The 19,596-nt window shown below is 35.5% G+C and overlaps 3 protein-coding genes and 1 pseudogene across 3 annotated transcripts; all 4 read left to right on the forward strand.

Annotated features, from left to right (window-relative positions):
- The first annotated feature begins 132 nt into the window (after positions 1 to 132).
- On the forward strand, positions 133 to 6,625 carry tekt1 (tektin 1). Its single transcript, XM_051129669.1, has 8 exons — positions 133 to 224; positions 1,173 to 1,367; positions 1,539 to 1,704; positions 3,643 to 3,771; positions 4,041 to 4,181; positions 4,262 to 4,487; positions 5,721 to 5,917; positions 6,240 to 6,625. The coding sequence occupies exons 2-8, from the start codon at positions 1,178 to 1,180 to the stop codon at positions 6,397 to 6,399; spliced, it is 1,209 nt and encodes a 402-aa protein (XP_050985626.1). The 5' UTR covers positions 133 to 224; positions 1,173 to 1,177; the 3' UTR covers positions 6,400 to 6,625.
- Positions 6,626 to 7,000: 375 nt separating this feature from the next.
- On the forward strand, positions 7,001 to 10,185 carry LOC127176934 (sialic acid-binding Ig-like lectin 5). The gene is given in 8 exon segments (XM_051128783.1): positions 7,001 to 7,055; positions 7,484 to 7,629; positions 7,631 to 7,715; positions 7,718 to 7,825; positions 8,144 to 8,434; positions 8,533 to 8,814; positions 9,907 to 9,970; positions 10,077 to 10,185. Coding segments are annotated over 8 exon segments (1,140 nt in total).
- A 1,410-nt stretch (positions 10,186 to 11,595) lies between these two features.
- On the forward strand, positions 11,596 to 13,549 carry LOC127177400 (sialic acid-binding Ig-like lectin 14). The gene is made up of 6 exons (XM_051129674.1): positions 11,596 to 11,656; positions 12,037 to 12,369; positions 12,462 to 12,749; positions 12,878 to 13,159; positions 13,243 to 13,333; positions 13,441 to 13,549. The coding sequence occupies exons 1-6, from the start codon at positions 11,596 to 11,598 to the stop codon at positions 13,547 to 13,549; spliced, it is 1,164 nt and encodes a 387-aa protein (XP_050985631.1).
- A 2,735-nt stretch (positions 13,550 to 16,284) lies between these two features.
- On the forward strand, positions 16,285 to 19,583 carry LOC127177398 (sialic acid-binding Ig-like lectin 14; annotated as a pseudogene).
- The last annotated feature ends 13 nt before the right edge of the window (positions 19,584 to 19,596 follow it).

The following is a 19,596-nucleotide window of genomic DNA, read 5'->3' on the forward strand; positions in this document are numbered from 1 at the left end:
ATATATATATATATGTTGTTTTTTTTTTTTTAAATTAATTAATTAATTTATTATTATTATTATTTATTTATTTATTTATTTTTTGGAGTTTTCACGACAAAGAAATGTCATTTACCGCCCTCTAGCGTTTAAACGGTTACGTTGCCGTGGTAACAGTGTGTTTACTCGCCGGCTGTTGTCAGCAGTCTTATTTTACACAGTACACAGGAATTTAGATCTGAGAGGTAAGACATTTTATTATTAACGTTTAACGTTTTAATTATAGTTATATAATGTTTAAGTAGCTTAAAAACGCTGAACAGATTGTTTAAGACAAAGATTGATGGGCAAAATGTTGATTTTACTACAGTTAACTGAAATCCTGACAAGTTATATCTAATTTGTCAGTATTTTATATGTAACAATTTAATGATAGTTGTTTTTTGGCAACAGTATGGCTTTAATTTGTTTTAATAACTACAGTGCCTTGCGAAAATATTCATACCCCTTCATTTTTTCATGTTTTATGTTGCAGCCTTACGTTATAATGTTTTAAATTACATTTTTCCCACATCAATCTACACTCTGTACACCATAATGACAAATCACAAAACGGGTTTGTAACAACTTTGCAAATTTATTAGAAATAAAAAACTAAAATGATTCCATTGCATAAGTATTCATACCCTGGGACACTTGAAATTGAGCTCAAGAGCATTAATGTCGCTTGTAGATGTTACTACACTTCGAGTGGAGTTCTGTTGTGGCAAATTCATTTTAATGATTATGATTTGGAAAGGCGCAAACATCTCAATAAAAGGTCTAACAGCTGAAAATGCATATCAAAGCAAAAACCAAGACCTGAGGTCAAAACTGCCTGTAGAGCTCAGAGACAGGATTGCGTAAAGGCACAAGTACTGAGTTGGGGTATGAATACTTACGCAATGTGCTTATTTTAGTGTTTTATTTTTTTAAATTCCCAGAGTTGTCACAAATCAGTTTTTTGCTTTGTCATTATGGTGTACGGAGTGGAAATTGATGTGGGAAAAAAAGTAATTTTTAAAGCAGTTTAAACATAAGGTTGCAACAACAAAACATAAAAAAAATAAAGGGGTATGAATACTTTTGCAAGGCAATGTACATATTTGATATTAGTTCATATAAATAATATAGTAATTCTGATGTCTCATTAGAAAAAATGTCTCGGCTGATGGGTCCCCCTGATAAGTTTCTGCCATCTGAGTGGAAACATGCAAACCAGATGCATTTCAGGAGCTCGGAGGCTGAACGATCACACTCACAGAGACTGACAGCAGAGTGTCAGAGACTCATCGAGGAGAGTGACAAATCTACTAAACGCATGCAACAGGATGCACAAAAGAAGCTGGGTATGCAGCACACCAAATACATGTGACAGGAAGCAAAGAGGGTTAATGACCTTACATTAGAGCTGTAATAAGACAGGAAGTTCATGCTATTCAAGATATTTCCTTGATAATATCATGTAGTTATCAAACATTTCTGGCCTGCTTATTTTTCTACTTGCATCTCTTCTTCAGAGCAGAGAATCCAGGACATCAAATTCTGGAGGCAGGAACTGAACCAGAAGTTCGAGGAGATGGTGCAGGAGATTGAGACCCTCATCATTTTCAAGAGCCGTGTGGAAAGAGCCTTAGAAAGCTGCTCAGAGCCTCTCCAAGTGACTTTGCAGTGTCTGACTGAGAGGTACTTCTCACTGTACAACCAGTAGAAGACATTACTAAAATCAAGTGGTTTTACCAGGGTCAGAAATTGACGAGGGTGGCAAAAATGCCACCGAAAAGAACAAAAATGCCTCATAAATTCAAGACAAAGAGGCAAAAAAAATGCCTGTGCACAAATAAACAACATATTACGGCTGTTGCGATTAAAATGAAATGTGAAATTGAATGAAAAGCATCATTTCAGATTTTACACTGTGTTTTGTGCAGTGTTAAGCCTTATAACCAATCAAACGCATTTCTGTTGAACGTAGGAATTCATTGGCCAATCAGAGGCGCATAGTTTATTCAGCACTGAAAACCAAGTACTGCTCACTGCAGAGCCGAATAGCCTCCAGCTCCCCCCATCTAGATGTCCAGCTCCACCTGTGTGTGAATTAATGGGTGGAGTTATGTTTAGGATAGGGTAAGGGTTAGGGTGTGGTTAGGTGTCTATCTCCAACCATTACCTCCAGTGAGGGGGAGCTAGAGCTCCGGCTCCTCCCATTTGGCTCTGCAGCAAGCACCCTTTCCTGAAAACAGGGGAGCTATTATTGAGTGCGTACCAACTTCCCTCGTATACACCACAGTGCAGATACGACGTAGCTTCAGTGATTATAACAAGAGTTTTTGCATAACTAGACTTGGCTAATGTCATGGACCTAGGCGCCAATAGCCTCGTGGTTGCATCGACATATAGCGCAACTGTTAGCGACACGAGTTCGAATCCCGTCTCGAGGTCCTTTGCCAATCCGACTCCCCTCTCTCCTCCCAGCTCTTTCCTGTCATATCTCTACTGTAAGGATGCACGATATTGGATTTTTGCCGATATCCGATATGCTGATATTTTTCGTCTCATTTTGGCCGATGCCAATATATATCCTTTTGTTTGGAAATAATACCAAGCATACCTGGCATACACCACATACTGTATTATATACCGACTAATAAATTACATAACATTTAGCAAACACTGAGGAATCAAATAAATAAAAAAAAAATTAAAGGAAAGCCTCCATAAGGTGAAGCAAACGACAAAGATAATAAGCTTTTCAAAATGAAAACAAAAAGAAAAGTAAAACTAAACTGGCTGACCGTGACAGTGCTTTCATGTTTTTTGCACACCAATACCAACATGTTCATCTTCTCTGTTTTTAAGAAGCGGTCTTTTACTTATCTGAAAACCAAATGTGACCGCTGTTGCTTGCTCAATATTGGCTTCATATTGCTGCACTCTGTGAGCACTTTTGAGCTCCTGCTAAAGCAGCAAATACAAACCAGGGTCTATATAGGAAGCGCTCACACCATAAGCATGGAAAGTAATAGAAATTTAGTCACTAATTCATGTTTAATTATAATTTCCCCATATAGGCTAATTGTTTCATATGCTGCACTGCACTTTGACAGGGCTGCGGGACACGAACATGACATAATTCATGACTACAACTTGTTAATTTGTTCCTACGATTTATTTATTTATTAATTTGTAAAATAAGGGAACGAATTAAATCGTATGAACGAATTCTTAATTCACTGCTGCGAAATCTTTTATTTCCCACCCACATTTTCACTACAGTAAGAGATACGAAAACATGGATTAAAAGTGAATGACAAGAAAATTAAAAGTGTGAGATGAAAGTGAACGTATTGCTTTAAATCTATGGGCTCGAACGGCATGAATCCAAAACCACTGTCGCTATGTATAACATTTGCCTGCTAACCAATTATTTATTTTATAAAGAAGGCTTTGTACCTAATTTGTGTCATGATATTCACGTAAAAATGTTCGTATGAGCAACAGTGTACATTTTTGACCCTGTTTTTTACTTGATCTACACAACCAAATTGATCAAAAGTGATAAAGACTTTTACATTTCAAATAAACGCCATTATTTTGAACTTTTGAACTATGTCTATGGCACAGACAGAAGCGGGTTGCAATTGACCTGGTCCATGATGAGGTGGAAGAGGAGCTGCTGAAGGAGAAGGAGGTGATTGAAGGAGTGATGGTCCTGCTTCAGCGAACACTGGAGCAGATCAATGAGCAAATCAGGTCGGTGACAAGACAAGATTAATTTAATCAGTAAAGATTCAAATTGTCTTTCATGTTTCATGTGGTTTTGTCTGTCAAACCTGTAAAAAATTAACTAATAATATAATATATAAACAATCATTTAATAAAATCAATTACTTTAATTAGAAACAAAAAAGTGTTTAAAATATGGCACTAAATCCTTGCATTATTAGTACATTGTGTTATTGAATAAAGTAATTATATCAATTTGTGCAGAAATGAATTTCTTTCATTTTTGTGCTTTTCAGGCTCATTCGTTCAGTGAAATACTATTTGGAAAAGGACCTGCAGGACAAGTTTAAGGCTGAGCGCATTGATGATTTCTGTTCTCTTCTCACTAGTGCATCGTCCGGTTTAAACGGAAGTATTTCAAACTATACTAGTTATGGGTAAGAACTATATAGATTTTAAGACAAGGTCTTTTTCTTTGGTATATATATATATACATTTTTATTATTATTATTTCTAGAACTGCAGTGACTCCTGAGGAGTGGGAGAGCCTCTGCAACTTAAACCTTAGCAAAGCTGAGAAGGAGAAGAACAACTCTCTTTCTCTGAGAGCTCTTGTGGACAGCCTGCTGGAGCAGACGGCTGCAGACATGCGCAGACAGTACGAGACCACGGGAAGGGCTTTTGAGCTGCGCATAGAGGAGACCAAAACTGCCAAAGCACAGCTTGAGAACCAGCTCAATGAGGTGAGTTGCATTTGTAGCATAAAATCACTTCTACATGTGAATTAAGGCATGGCAACATTATAATATTAAAAAAAAAAAAAGTTTATTTTGAGATTTGTCAAAATTTATATTAAAAAGTTGAATCAAATCTTAAATAATGTATCTATATTAAATATTACATTAAATATTCTTTAATTTCTAAATTAAAAGAAATTATTAAAGGATTAGTTCACTTCTAGAATAAAAAATCACCCCTTAATTTCTTTTCGACTGAAGAAAGACGTGAACATCTTGGATGACATGGGGTAAGTAAATTACCAGGAAATTTTTATTCTGGAAGTAAACTAATCCTTTAATAATTTCTTTTAATTTAGAAATTAAAGAATATTTAATGTAATATTTAATATAAGTAGATACATTATTTAAGATTTAATTCAACTTTTTAATATAAATTTTAACAAATCTCAAAATAAACATTTTTTTTTTTTTTTTTTTTGTAAATAACACATTTTTTACCTTGCCAAAATCAGTTTTGCAAAAATCATCCTGTTCTGGTCGAGGTTGCTTTAAATGTTAATGAGCTCTGCTCGCCCCGCCCCTCTCTTCTCTTTGTGGAGTGACGAGCCTGTTTACTTTAGCCACGTTTAGCCGCTAAACTTGCTAACTAGCACGTTATTAGGAAAGGCGAACACAAAGATTCATTAAAAAAAACCTTATACTCGCTTCTGCTGTAAGTGAAGCTGGATCAAAAATGATTCACACGAACATAGACGGATATATGTAGATCGGGAGAGGCGCATTCCCTTCACAAACAAACGTAATCCACTGCATCTTCAGCGGCTCAGATGTCGGGAGTAAATGACGACCACTATGTTCATTATTACATCCAGCAACACAACACATCAATCGAAGATATTCTTTTCTAACTTACATCCCTGCTTCGGCATCAAAACAATGGAGGTCGGACTGTTACAGCTGGCAGGTCAGCGTTAAGACGCTCATGTCAATCAACTATGGTGGGAGTGGCCTCTGTCAGTGTGACGCCACACCGACAGGCATCTGAGAATGGCTCAATTTGAATAATGTTTAAACAACATGTAAAAGTGAACTTTGCATCCGATGACCCTTTTAATTTAGTAAATAGGATCAATTTTGATTTAATCTTGTCTATAACATTCCTTTTTATATGGTTTAATTCTAGTTTTTTTAGATTATAATTTGACTAATTTTGTATGTCTGTGTGCTCTCTTACAGCTGCTAGCAGAGACAGCAAATCAGGAGAAGAATCTGGAGTCTCTACGTGTGGCAATCGCAGAGAAAGAAGCTCCACTCAAAGTGGCTCAGACTCGACTGTCGTCTCGCAGCCAAAGGCCCAACGTTGAGCTCTGCCACGACCCGGCTCAAATCCGACTGCTGGAAGAGGTCAAGGAGCTTGCGAACCACATTGAGAGGTAAGGGAAAAGATTGGGAGGTTACTAAACGTAGGGGTCGACCGATGCGATACCGATTACAGATGAAGTAGACCGATAACCGATATTTTGAACCGATATACATGGTGTAAAAATGAAAATTAATGTCAAAATTAAAAATAACAAGGGCTCAGACAAAACTTTCTTCAAATGCTTTTAAATTATTTTATCGACAAATCAGTTTTGAAAATAACTGATACCGATAACCATAAAAATGCTTAATATCACTGCCGATAATTGGTCGACCCCTAGCTAAACGTATATACCATATAAAAGCATTTTCCCTGCTATGTTTCTCCATTAGACTGACCGAAGCACTTGAACTGTCAGAGATGGAACTGAAAGCTCTTGCAGGCCGCCAGTTGAGCCTGGAGGAAGAGATCCAGGTCAAGACCAACTCTCTATATATAGATGAGGTGATCTGCCATCAGCTACGTCAGCCTGTGGTTATTCACAACTTCTGAACTGGGGTCTCAAATGGCAGAAAGACCTAGTATAGTTAATGGTGTTTTGGAAGAGGAGTTCTCTTTAAATAATTTAATGTAATTTTGATGGTTTCTATGCAACATTTAATGTCTTTAAACATTTCTTTTGGGATGTTTCTGCTTGCATTTTGTTTGTCTGTTTGTTGTTTGATTAAATGTCTTAAAAAATGCTAAATTAAACAAAAATGAGTGGATGGTTTGTAAAAAAAACATCTAATGATCATACATTATACATTTATGAATAAAAATAAATAGGTTTAAAGATAATATAATTTTTTTTGTTTTTTTTTTTGGGTGCAAACAATACTGGTTTTACTGTAAATGATGGGAGGGGTATCAAGTACACATATCTCTATGGTAATGATAATAATGATAAGTCATTTCTGAATCGTGAGAAAATCAGTCAGATTAAATAAAAAGCACCAAACGGATTAAAAAGTCAGATTCCCAGCTCAGATCTTTCACACTCTTCAAACATGTCATTATATGCGTGTATTTTTATTATTGACACAGTTGTGTTATAAGATTAACAGACATGATTTCCAGAGGCCATATTTCTCTCTCATTACATTAGTCTGAGATGCTGCAAACATTGCTGTTCATCTTGACCGTCGTTCAAATGACAGACTGTTTTGGTGAGTCTTAACTTAACTGTATTGCAATTTCAGCATGGTATGATTACTCAGATTTATAGAGAATAAGGACTATGTAGTTTATAGGTCATTCTAATGATACACATGTCAATGTTTGTTGACAAATATGACTTTTTAGTAATGAAAACAAATATTCAAGGATACATAAAAGGCATCACTCTATAATATAACCTATTTTTAAGTCAAATGGTTTGTCTATATATAGTTTCAAACATTTTTCTAAACTTATCAAGTGCCTGTTTTATTTTCTACGACATTTAGTTTAGTAAAACGAAATAATCAATAATGTAAACAATTTTAAAAAACAATAATACGGTTGTAAGAAAAATATTGCCAAAGTCAAGGTTCAGACGAAGAATTATTATTTAGTGAATAAAATTGCAGTATTTTAAATTCATTTCTCATTTCAGACCCTGACGATCCGACTGATATCTATTCAATCAGAGTAAAAGAAAACTTCACTGGAGAGGCCGGGTTGTGCATCAGAGTGCACTGTTTTTTCACTGTCCCTCAAAGTGTCTCAGCTCCCATTAGGAGAACATGGTTCAAAGGAGATACAAAAAAACTCAACTGTTGAAGTCCCTTTTGTTGACATGAGTAACGATTATTTGAGCAATGGCAATCTGAAAGAGTGCAGCTTTCTGCTAAAAACTTGGTTCAGGGCGAATCTGATGGTGAATACAGATTAAAACTGGAATGGGAACAAGGCAAAGTTATTATCTTTCCTCACACATTACTGTAAAAGGTTGGTTGTGTGTTTGTATATATAATTTTTATTTATAAAAGTTTATTATTTTTATTTATACCATGGACTCAATTCTAATTGGCTGGAATGCATTTCAGTTCAAATTCATATTTCATATTTGAATATCCGAATTTGCAGTTTCAGAATTTAGACAAAATAGATAAAACAACTAACCATGTCAAATTTTGTGCTCCAAACATCAACAGCAGTTTTAACTTGTCCATGTGACATGGTATAAACAAGATAATACTAGGTGTGCATAAAACTGTTTAAAAATGATAGAAATTCTAGAATTTCTGATATCAATAAATTATCGTGTTTTAAGAACTCACCCAGAAGCCAACAATAAAGGTCCCACCACTCACAGAGGGACATAAAGCTGAGATATCCTGCAAAGTTCCAGGGGATTGCGTAAATCCCACAACAAATATTGTATGGGAAGGGACTGAGCCTGATGGAGTTGAAAGTACAGTTGTTAGTGTCACTGGCCGGGATAATGAGTTTTCAATATTGACTTTGCATCCTGAGCTTGAACATCACAATACTAACCTCACCTGCAGAGTCATTTTTCAAGAAAACATCCAGACTGAAAGTATTGTCACCCTCAGAGTAAGACGTATGTATCATTTCAGTTACAGTATAACACATCACAAGATTATTGTGGACATTGCCATAATTGCCATTAAATGATAATTCATCATAGTTTCATTTCAGATGCCCCAACAATCCTGAACAGCACCCGTTGTGTTGTGTGGGGTGATGAACTGAGCTGCATGTGTATCAGCAGTGGAGTACCGCTACCCCATATATACTGGCCAACACTGGGTGGTCCTACTGAAAATTACAGTGCTGTTGCAGAAGAGAACATCATAAGCATCATCACCATTTCTATTGCTAGTTTGGGGAACCTCAGTGCTACCATTTGTGTTAGTGAGAATACCATTGGACTGACAATAATGGAAATCCAAGTGCACAGTCCTGCTGAAGAACCCAAAGGTAGAGCAACACATTCTCACTCCCAACTCGTCACATACTGACGCTTGGTCAGGACCCTTTGGCGTCACTTTTTGACGCACAAGGTACCTCTTTGGCGTCATTTTTGGACGTGCAGGGTCCTTCATTGCTTTAAATAAGAAATCCTTGGCCTCATAAAGCTGACGCAAAAGGCACTGGGAATTTTATCGTCATGATTAAATAATATATTGGGTAATAATATTGACATTATTGCATATATGTTGGGGTGTGATTTTTTTTAATGTAAACATTCACAACAGTTTTATTTATTTTACATTATTTACACATTTACCAGCAACCCAACCCCTGCCCCTAAACATACCATTTGTCAATAAAACACAATATATAACTGGAAGATACAGCTACAGTCTTAATTTATTCAAAAAGTATTAATATTCCAAGTCTTCTGAGACACGATCGCCGTCTCCTTCTGTTGTAAAGCTCAGTCTGTGCGTAAATTCTAAAAATGCCGCCAGAAGCAGCATTATGTCACCATTGGTTGTGGAATGCCATTGGCTCTTGTGTGTCTTGTGACCGACTGCGTCATGATAATGTTCGGAAGTATCTTTTTGAATGAGATGTGAGCACGTTAATGGAGCAGGATCATTTTCAGTGATCAAAACCTTGTTTTACTCTCCTCGCACAAAGATATTGTGTGGCTTCAGAAGACTCGGAATGCAAAACGACTTGTTTGTAATGCTTTTACACTGCTTGTTTATGGTCAGTTTATGCAAAAAATACCTGTGACTGTACTTATATTTGCCTGTTAAGTGTTTAATATTGTTCAGAAGTAGATACGTTTAGGGTAGGGGTGGGGTTAGGTGCTCCAATGAAAGTATACATTTCTATAAAATTATTTATATTTAAATTAAGGCAAACAACTGAAATCAATGGAGGACACTGCACGACCAAAAAGCGACGCCAAAGGGTCCTGACCATGCATCAGTATGTGAGAGTTGGGAGTGAGAACGTGGGCACAATTATGTGTTTTACATTAAGAATTTTACATTTCTGCCATTTTTAATCTTCACTTTTTTCCATCATAGTAATATGGATATTCTTATGGATATTGGATATTCTTCTCCCTTTCAGTGATTCTAAATATCATATTTGCATCCTGTTTGATTGCTGCCCTATGGTAAGAACTTCATAAACTCAAGAAAAACACACTGACCGGCAATTTCTATAATGTTTATATTTGTCACTAATTCCATGTTTCATCATCACCATTTTGACAGGAGGAGAGAAAAACAAAAGATAAAACCAAAAGATGATGACCATGTCTACATGACTGCAATGAAAAGAAAGGAATCGGTGTACGAGACTATCAAAATGACTTCAGAGAGATTTTAGTGAACTGATCAACGCATTACAGCTGTAATAAAGCTTTTTAATAAATTAATATATGTCAGGTAGCCTTTCTTGCACTGTACCATATAGTGGAACATTTAGCATGCATGTTAGCACATGCTAATGTCTTAAAACTCCAAAATGAAAGACTTTCTTTGTGTGTGTCATTTTCACTTTATTCTTTTGGGGGAAAAGACAGTTTCTCATTCCACTGTGTACTATTATCAATACTTTAGAGAAAAAAGGTCTGTATCCTCTGTTTTAAGACTTCAGTTTTAATTAAATAAAAGTTGTGATTTTATTCAAAGGTCTTCTTTCTTTGCTTTTTCTTTTGATATTTTCAATTCTAAAAATTACTTTTTAGACACAATTCTCTCAGACTTGCTGGGAAGTTTGGAAGCAGTGGTGTGCGTTTGGGGCAGGACTATCAATTTGTCACACCGATGGAGAATAAAAACTAATAATTTCAGTGCTAGAAATGTTAATTAGTGAGTTCGCTCTTAAGCATGGGCAAGCATGGGTAGTGTGAGTATTGTGCAACAACGAATATAATTATTGGTGGTAAGGATGAGTTGCTGGAACTAGAAACAGATCAAGATCAAGCAAAACTGAAATCTGACAAGATCTGATCAGAAGAAAAACTGCTGTCACATCAGGTTATTCAAGCTCTTCAAATACTGGTAAGCCATAATTTATTTCAACATCTCTTATCAACAGTTCTCTACATAAATATATTGTTTTTTCACCTTTCTCAAATGTTTTAATACCTAAATACTAAATTTCATCAGCTGAATGTCATACAATAGTTACTACACTGTAAAAAATAAAAAACACAATTTGTTGAGTCAGCTTAAAATAATTTGTTACCCTACTCCCTTAAAATTTTAAGTTCAGTCAACTAAAATAAGTTTAGTCAACTTGAAATGTTAAGTTGTACTAAGTAACAATTTAGATATTTGTGTTTGCTAAATTAACAGATGGGTAAGTAACCCAGCTGCCTTAAAATTTTAAGTTGATTCAACTCTAATATCTAAGTTGTCACTTAGTACAATTTAACATTTCAAGTTGAATAAACTTTTTTTCAGTTGACTGAACTTAAAATTTTAAGACAGCCAGGTTACAAATTATTTTAAGTTGACTCAACAAATTGTTTTTTACAGTGTATGCTCTTTAAAAAAGGTGCTTCATGATGTCATAGAAGAACATTTTTTGTTTAAATGGTTCCATAAACCATTTGTGGCAAAAGAAGGTTCTTCAGATTATAAAAAGGTAAGAAAGAGATGGTTCTTTAAAGAACCTTTGACTGAATGGTTCTTCTATGGCATCGCACCTTTATTTTTAAGAGTGTACTTATTACTGTCACATTTGTGTGAAACAGACCTGGTTATTTTTGTTTCATCACATTAGTCCGAGATGCTGCAAACACTGCTGTTCATCTTGACTGTCATTAAAATGACTGACTGTGAGATTTTACGTGAGTGCTGACTTCTATATTATTATTCTATACATATTAATTCTATATATCTATATTCTTGTTATAAATCTGATTATTCAATTTAAACCAGTATAATTTTTGTTGTAGTTTTTCCAACATAGCTACTAAAAATACAAATTTGTATTATTGTATAAATAATCTCAGAAATATCCAAAACAAGGAATGCAACATCAATAAATGCAGTCTGTTTTCTATTAGTTAAGAGCTCTGGATGACACTGTAAAATATATGCATTACAGCAAAACTTTGTTGATATAAAAAAAAAGTGATAAATTTATAGTTAAAACATACTCAGAAGACAAATAATTAAACTTTAGTCCACAGTCCATCTGATCTCTTGCTTGGATTTTGGTTTTCAGACCCTTATGTACCAACTAACTTCTCCATCAGAGTAGAAGAAAAGATCACTGGAGAGGCCGGTTTGTGCATTAGAGTGTTTTGTTCTTTCACTTTCCCTCAAAGTGTCTCAGGTCCCATTAGTAGAACCTGGTTCAAAGGAGATCCACAAAACCCAACTGTTGAAGTTCCTTATTTTTCCACTAATGTTGGATTTCCTCCCAATGTGAGAGAGTGTAACTTTTTGCTAAACGACTTGGTTCAGGGTGAATCTGATGGTGAATACAGATTAAAACTGGAGTGGGGAGAAGGAAATGTGTATATCTTTCCTCAGACAGTAAATATTACTGTTAAAGGTGTGTATTTGTTTACATGCTTTTTTAAATAGAAACATACAAATCCAAATTAATTTATAGAAATATTCATCCCAATAAATAATTGTTTTTAGAGCTCACCCAGAAACCAAAAATTAAGGTCCCACCGCTCACAGCAGGACAGAAGGCCGAGATATCCTGCAAAGTTCCAGGGAATTGCATACAACCTAAAGCAAATATTGTGTGGACAGGGATTGATGGTGAAACTAGACCTGGAGCTAAAGGAAAGCCTGGCCAGGAAGAGTACTTTTCTGTAATGACTTTTCATCCTGAGCCTAAACATCACAATACTAACGTAACCTGTACAGTGACACTTCAAGGAAGAATCCGGACTGAAAGTACTGTGATCCTCGAAGTACAATGTATGTATCATTTCACTTATAACACATTATAAGAGTGTTATAGACAAATTGTCCTAATAGCAATCATTACCATTACATAGTAGCAATCATAATTGCCATTAAATGCTAATTCATCAAACTCATTTCAGATGCCCCCAAAATCCTGAACAGCTCCCGTTGTTTCATGTGGGGTGATGAATTGAGCTGCGTGTGTGTCAGCAGTGGTGTGCCGTTACCCCAGATATACTGGCTAATATTGAACAATAAACACTGCAGTGCTGTTTCAACAAAGAACATCATCATCAGCATTAGCAACATCTCCATTCCTGGTTTCAGGAACGTCAATGCCTCCATTGAATGTGTCAGTGAGAATCTTATTGGTATGACAAAGATGGAAATCCAAGTGCACAATCGTGGTGAAAAACACAAAGGTAGGCAGGACGCAATCATCATGTGTATCTTATACAAATCATACAAATGACTTCACTTATGAAAATCTTTACTGTTCCTTCAGAAAGCTGCAGTTTGTCCACCTCTTGGATATTCTTTACCCTTTCAGTTGTTCTAAATGTCACCTTTGCTTCCTGTTTGACTGTTGTCCTATGGTAAGAACTTCGTAAACTTGAGAAATACATGTTGGCTGGCAATTTCTATAATGTCACGTGTTTGTATTTGAGACTAATTCCACACATTTTACCATTACCATTTTGAGGAGAAAAAGACATAAGAAACCAAAAGATGGCGACTATGTCTACATGACTGCAACGAAGAGAAAGGAATCGGTGTACGAGACTATCACAATGACTTCAGAGAGATCTTAGTGAACAGATAAATGCATTCAAGCTGAAATAACAAAGCTTTTTATTGAGTTTTTATGTTAAGCAGCTTTTCTTACACTGTAACATAGAACAGTTAGCATGCATGTTTGCACAAGCTAATGTCTTAAAACTTCAAAATTAAAGACTTTCTATGTGTGTGTCATTTTTACTTTATGCTTTTGAATAAATACTTTCTTATTCCACTATGTATTAGGGCTGGCAAATGATTAATCGCGATTAATCGCATACAAAATAAAAGTTCGAGGTTGCCTAATATATGTGTGTGTACTGTGTGTAATTATTATGTATATATAAATACAAGCACATTCATGTATATATTTAAGAAATATTTACAAGTATATGTATTTATTATAATTTTTATAGAATTTATATTATAAATAAATACATTTTTGTACATAACATATTTCTCTTAAATATATACATTTGTGTGCATTTATATAAACATAATAATTACATACTGTACACATACATTAGGCAAACTCAAACTTTTATTTTGTATGCAATTAATCACGATTAATCATTTGCCAACCCTACTATGTATTATTATCAATATTTTAGGCAAAAAAAAAAAACAGTCTGTATCCTCTCAATGTTAAGACTTTGATTTTAATTAAACAAAAGCTGTGATTTTATTCAAAGGTGTTGTGTTCTTTTGATAGTTTCAATTTTATATTTAATGCCTTAAAAGTCCACTGAGGGGCTTTGAAACAAGCAGTGTTATTCTATGTGTTAACATCATTTTAACTGAAACAGGAAGACAGGGCGAGACATATCAAGGAGACTCGCCCCCTTTTTAAATACCCAATAGCGTTCATTTATATCACAATTTGGGCCAGAGCCGTTGAGCTGGGTAAAGCCGCATTTGACAGGCTATGACAGCTGCAATCTCATCGCTATAAAATAGTATTCTGTGTAGAATTCAAATGGGTCCGATACATTTTGTGGTCTGCGCCGACTCGCACATATGATCCGTTCTAAGCTATCGTGCCTTTGGTCTGGAGCAGACTGTGCGCGCGGTGTGGCGGTTAGTGTGACACAGGCCGAAACCAGACTACTTTCGCCCTAATGGAATGAATCGTTCTCTATCTCTATATAGTGCACTGTGTGCAATTAACCGTACAGAAAATAAAAATTCTTTGAATAAGAGACAGATTCCAGCCGCAGCTTCAGCGTCTATTTATAGTGTAGCGGGTGGGATGCTTCAGATTTTAGAGAGCATTTAATTGGACAGAAAGTTTGATGAGAAGCTGAAGTGCAGGGTGATGTTAAAGTCGTAGATCTATATTGGCGGAAGTGAGAGACTGCAAGTTTTGAATGCTTATATCATGTAAATGCAAATTTTGCCATTGTTATGGAGCACTAGCTTATAGATAGACTCTAAAAAATGCTGGGTTATTTTTTTAACCCAAATGCTTGGTTCAGCCCATTGGGTTATTTTATTGGGTTATTCTTACTCAGGTGCTAGGTTATTTTTTAAAACCCAAATACTGGGTTCAACTTGTTGGGTCATTTTATATATTTTTTACCCAGGTGCTGGGTAGTTTTTCTGTAACTAAGCTGCTGGGTCATTTTTATTGTACCCAATTGTTGGGTTGAGCCTGTCTTTGACAAAACAACCCAGCTGCTGAGTAACAGTCAGTCAGAACGTGGGTTTTTGTGTCCTCTACAGAAGAGAGCGCCACTGATTTGGTGTACTATTGTGTTCAGCAAAATAAAGGTTTGTATAAATTTGATTTTGTTTATAAAGTCTTTACTGTGTTGTAAATTGTATAATTTTTACGCAACACAACATAATGATGAGATGTCAGTCAGCCACGTCAACAGCGGTTGTTTCGCAGGATGGAAACACCTTTTGCCTTGTATAAAATAGTATTTTTATTAGTATTTAAATAGTATTTAGAGTTTTATTTGTTTAATGTACTGTTTCATTTAGTTTGATATTAAAATATGTTCTCTAATCTCAGTACTGTTTGTTTATGGGCAGTTACGGCATCTTTCAGCACAGGAATTAGTGCTATTTCGGTAACAAGTGATTACAGAGAACGCCTGAATACACTACAATCAAAATGCTATATTTTTAATTTTTTTTATGTCTTAAATGCTTGTTAAACAAGTTTAAATCTATGTAATATTGTAAACTATGCTGTATTCACCCAAATAAATTTAATCTGTCTTGTATTTTGTCTATGTGTTCTTGCATAAGCATAATTCTGTGTGTGTTTTTATAAGTTCCAGTCCATTTTAAAATAACCCAGCATGTTTAGTAAAAACATTTAACCCAACCAGCTGGGTAAAAATAACCCAGCATGTGTTCTGTCCAATATTTACCCAGCGCTGGGTTGTTTTTAACCCAGCATTTTTTATAGTGTAGCGTCAAGGCTAACATATTCATACTAAAAGCCAAAAACCTTCAATTTTGATTTCATGGGGACTTTAAAAATTACTTTTTAGAAAGAATTCTCTCAGACCTGCCAGAAAGGTTAGAAGCAGTGGTGTGCATTTGGGGCAGGACTATCAGTTTGTCAGACCAATGGAGGATGAAGGGAGCATGTCTAGATCTTGGGAGCTTGAAAAGAGTAAAACACTGGTCATTTCCGTGCAAGAAATGTTTCTGGGTTAGATTACTGAGTTCACTGTGGTGGGTGGTGTAACTTAAGTATTGTGCAACAACAGACATCATTACTGGTGGTAACGATGAGTTGCTGGAACTAGAAACAGATCAAGGTCACGAAAAACAGCACCAATCTGATTGGAAGAAAAACTGCTGTCACATCAGGTTATTTAAGCTCTTCAAATAATGGTAAGCAACTATTTATTTCAGTTCTATTAATAAAGTCTTGTTTTTTCTCCTTTCTTAAAAGTGTTAGATTTAGCTAAATACTAAATTTCATCCGCTGAATGTCATACAAAAATAGTTACTACTTATTACTGTCATCACATCACATGCTACCGTGTGAACAGACCTGGTTTAAAGTGATTATTTCTGTTTCATCACATGCTCAAACGCATCAGATGCTGCAAACACTGCTGTTCATCTTGACTGTCACTAAAATGACTGACTGTATTTTATGTGAGTGCTGACTTTTACGTTATTTCTGGTTATAAATCTTATTCCATTTGAACCAGTTATATTTTTGTTGTAGTTTTTCAACGTTCTTACATTTCTCACCCATGACTTTGATAAAGCTACTAAAAATTTGTATGTTTGTATATATAATCTCAGAAGTAGCGAAAACAAGGAATGCAACGTCAACAAAAGCAGTCTGTTTTCTGCTAGTTAAGAGCTCTGGATGACAATGCAAAATATATGCATTACATCAAAACTTTGTTGATATAAAAAAGTGATAAATTTATAGTTAAAATAATTAAACTTATAATTATAATTAAACTTTAGTCCACAGTCCATCTGATCTCTTGCTTGGATTTTGGTTTTCAGACCCTACTAACTTCTCCATCAGTGTAGAAGAAAACTTCACTGGAGAGGCCGGTTTGTGCATTAGAGTGTTCTGTTCTTTCACTTTCCCTCAAAGTGTCTCAGGTCCCATTAGGAAAACTTGGTTCAAAGGAGATCCACAAAACCCAACTGTTGAAGTTCCTTATTTTTCCACTAATACTGGATTTCCTCAGAATATGGGAGGGTGCAACTTTTTGCTAAACGACTTGGTTCAGGGTGAATCTGATGGTGAATACAGATTAAAACTGGAGTGGGGAGAAGGAAATGTGTATATCTTTCCTCAGACAGTAAATATTACTGTTAAAGGTGTGTATTTGTTTATATGCTTTTTAAAATAGAAACATACAAATTTAAATTAATTTATAGAAATTTTCATCCCAATAAATAATTGTTTTTAGAGCTCACCCAGAAACCAGAAATTAAGGTCCCACCGCTCATATCAGGAGAGAAGGCAGAGATATCCTGCAAAGTTCCAGGGAATTGCATACAACGTAAAGCAAATATTGTGTGGACAGGGATTGATGGTGAAACTACACCTAGAGCTAAAGGACAGCCTGGCTGGGAAGAGCACTCTTCTATAATGACTTTCCATCCTGAGCCTAAACATCACAATACTAAAGTCACCTGTATAGTGATATTTCAAGGAAGAATCCGGACTGAAAGTACTGTGATCCTCGAAGTAAGATGTATGTATCATTTCACTTATAACACATCATAAGAGTGTTATGGACAAAACTGCCCTAATAGCAATCATTACCATTACACAGTAGCAATCATAATTGCCATTAAATGATAATTCATCAACATCATTTCAGATGCCCCCAAAATCCTGAACAGCTCCCGTTGTTTCATGTGGGGTGATGAATTGAGCTGCGTGTGTGTCAACAGTGGTGTGCCGTTACCCCATATACTGGCCAATACTGAATGGTACCACTAAATACTACAGTGCTGCTTCAGCAGACAACATCATCAGCATTAGCAACATCTCCATTCCTGGTTTCAGGAACATCAACGCCACCATTGAATGTATCAGTGAGAATCTCATTGGTACAACAAGGATGGAAATCCAAGTGCACAATCATGGTGAAAAACCCCAAGGTAGATATGACGCCTTGTACAAATCATCCAAAACATTTCCTTTATGAAAATCTTATTTTTTTCTATGTTCTTTTTGTCATTTTACAGAAATAAGTTTCAGTTTGTCAACCACTTGGATATTATTTATCCTTTCAGTTGTTCTAAATATCATCTTTGCTTCCTGTTTGATTATCATCCTATGGTAAGAATTTCATGAATTTTCATGAGATGTTGGCTGGCAGTTTCTATAGTTTAAATGTCTGTAGTTAGTCAGCAACTTAACACATTTTACCATTATCATTTTGACAGGAGGAGAGAAAAATATACGAAACCAGAAGATGACGATCATGTCTACATGACTGCAATGAAGAGAGAGGAATCGCTGTATGAGACTATCAAAATGTCCTCACAGAGATTTTAACTGATCAACACATTAGCTGAAATAACAAAGTTTATATGTGACCCTGAAACACAAAACCAGTCTGAAGTAGCACGGGTATATTTGTAGCAAAAGCCAACAATACACTGTATGGGTAAAAATTATTGATTTTTCTTTTATGGCAAAAATCATTAGGATATTAAGTAAAGATCATGTTCCAAGAAGATATTTTGTAAATACAGTCATATCCTAAAAACCATACATCAATGGAAAGCTCAGCTATTAGTTTACCCTAATGACTGGTTTTGTGGTCCAGGGTCACACATATATTATTTGGTCATTTTTTCGGTCATTCGACGCAAAAATCATAATTCTCTCGTCATTTACTCACCCTCATGCCGTCTCAGACGTATATGACTTTATTCAGATGAACGCGAACAATTCGCACGTTGTGAAGCATGATGAATTTGCCTCGTGAAACGCCCGCGAAAAGTGACCAACGGGTCCTCTGTGCTCCCACGAGTTTCACAACGTGCTGACGTTTACGTCAAGTGAACTCACTTTTGACAGGTGGCTGGAAGCCACAGTTTATATGTTAAAAACTTAGAAATATTAGTATTTTTCTCACACACGCCTTTGGTGCTTCCGAGTTCGCGTAGTGAGTGAGTACTACATTTGAATTTGAATTTACTTAACGACCGTTAAAAAACGTACGTTCTATCAAGCTTTTTCTTCTGGTAAGAGCGGGCGCGGCAATTTGAAAATTTTATCAATATTATGGGTCTGGCTTCCGGTCTCATCTAGGTTTTAGGTATTTTTAGCTGTACAAAGCAGCTTGTGTTGCATCTCGATATTGCAAATTCATGTGTCTTAGCATATTATTTTATGTTAATTATGTACAAACATGTTACCGCTTACTGCATGTTGTTATTCTTTTCATTATTTCCCAATAGCGAATGCGCACTTAAAAATATGGGCGAAATAAGCAGGTAATCTGGAAACATTTCACCTACTGTTTTTCACAGTATGCGATTTCGATTCATCGTACAGATGGGTTATTTTTTCTAACAAAAAATTTATGTTAGTAAGATGCTTCTGGAAAAGCAGTTTATCCGAGAA

This window comes from Labeo rohita, chromosome 15 (genome assembly GCF_022985175.1).
Source record: "Labeo rohita strain BAU-BD-2019 chromosome 15, IGBB_LRoh.1.0, whole genome shotgun sequence".
Lineage (NCBI taxonomy): Eukaryota > Metazoa > Chordata > Actinopteri > Cypriniformes > Cyprinidae > Labeo > Labeo rohita.

Bases quoted from the DNA above. Each gene is read 5' to 3' on its own strand.
- tekt1 (XM_051129669.1), top strand. From the start codon at position 1,178: ATGTCTCGGCTGATGGGTCCCCCTGATAAGTTTCTGCCATCTGAGTGG. The intron at 1,368-1,538 runs GTATGCAGCACA...TCTCTTCTTCAG, and splicing joins GGATGCACAAAAGAAGCTGG to AGCAGAGAATCCAGGACATC. The intron at 4,182-4,261 runs GTAAGAACTATA...TATTATTTCTAG, and splicing joins TCAAACTATACTAGTTATGG to AACTGCAGTGACTCCTGAGG.
- LOC127177400 (XM_051129674.1), top strand. From the start codon at position 11,596: ATGCTGCAAACACTGCTGTTCATCTTGACTGTCATTAAAATGACTGAC. The intron at 12,370-12,461 runs GTGTGTATTTGT...AATTGTTTTTAG, and splicing joins AGTAAATATTACTGTTAAAG to AGCTCACCCAGAAACCAAAA. The intron at 13,160-13,242 runs GTAGGCAGGACG...CTGTTCCTTCAG, and splicing joins TCGTGGTGAAAAACACAAAG to AAAGCTGCAGTTTGTCCACC.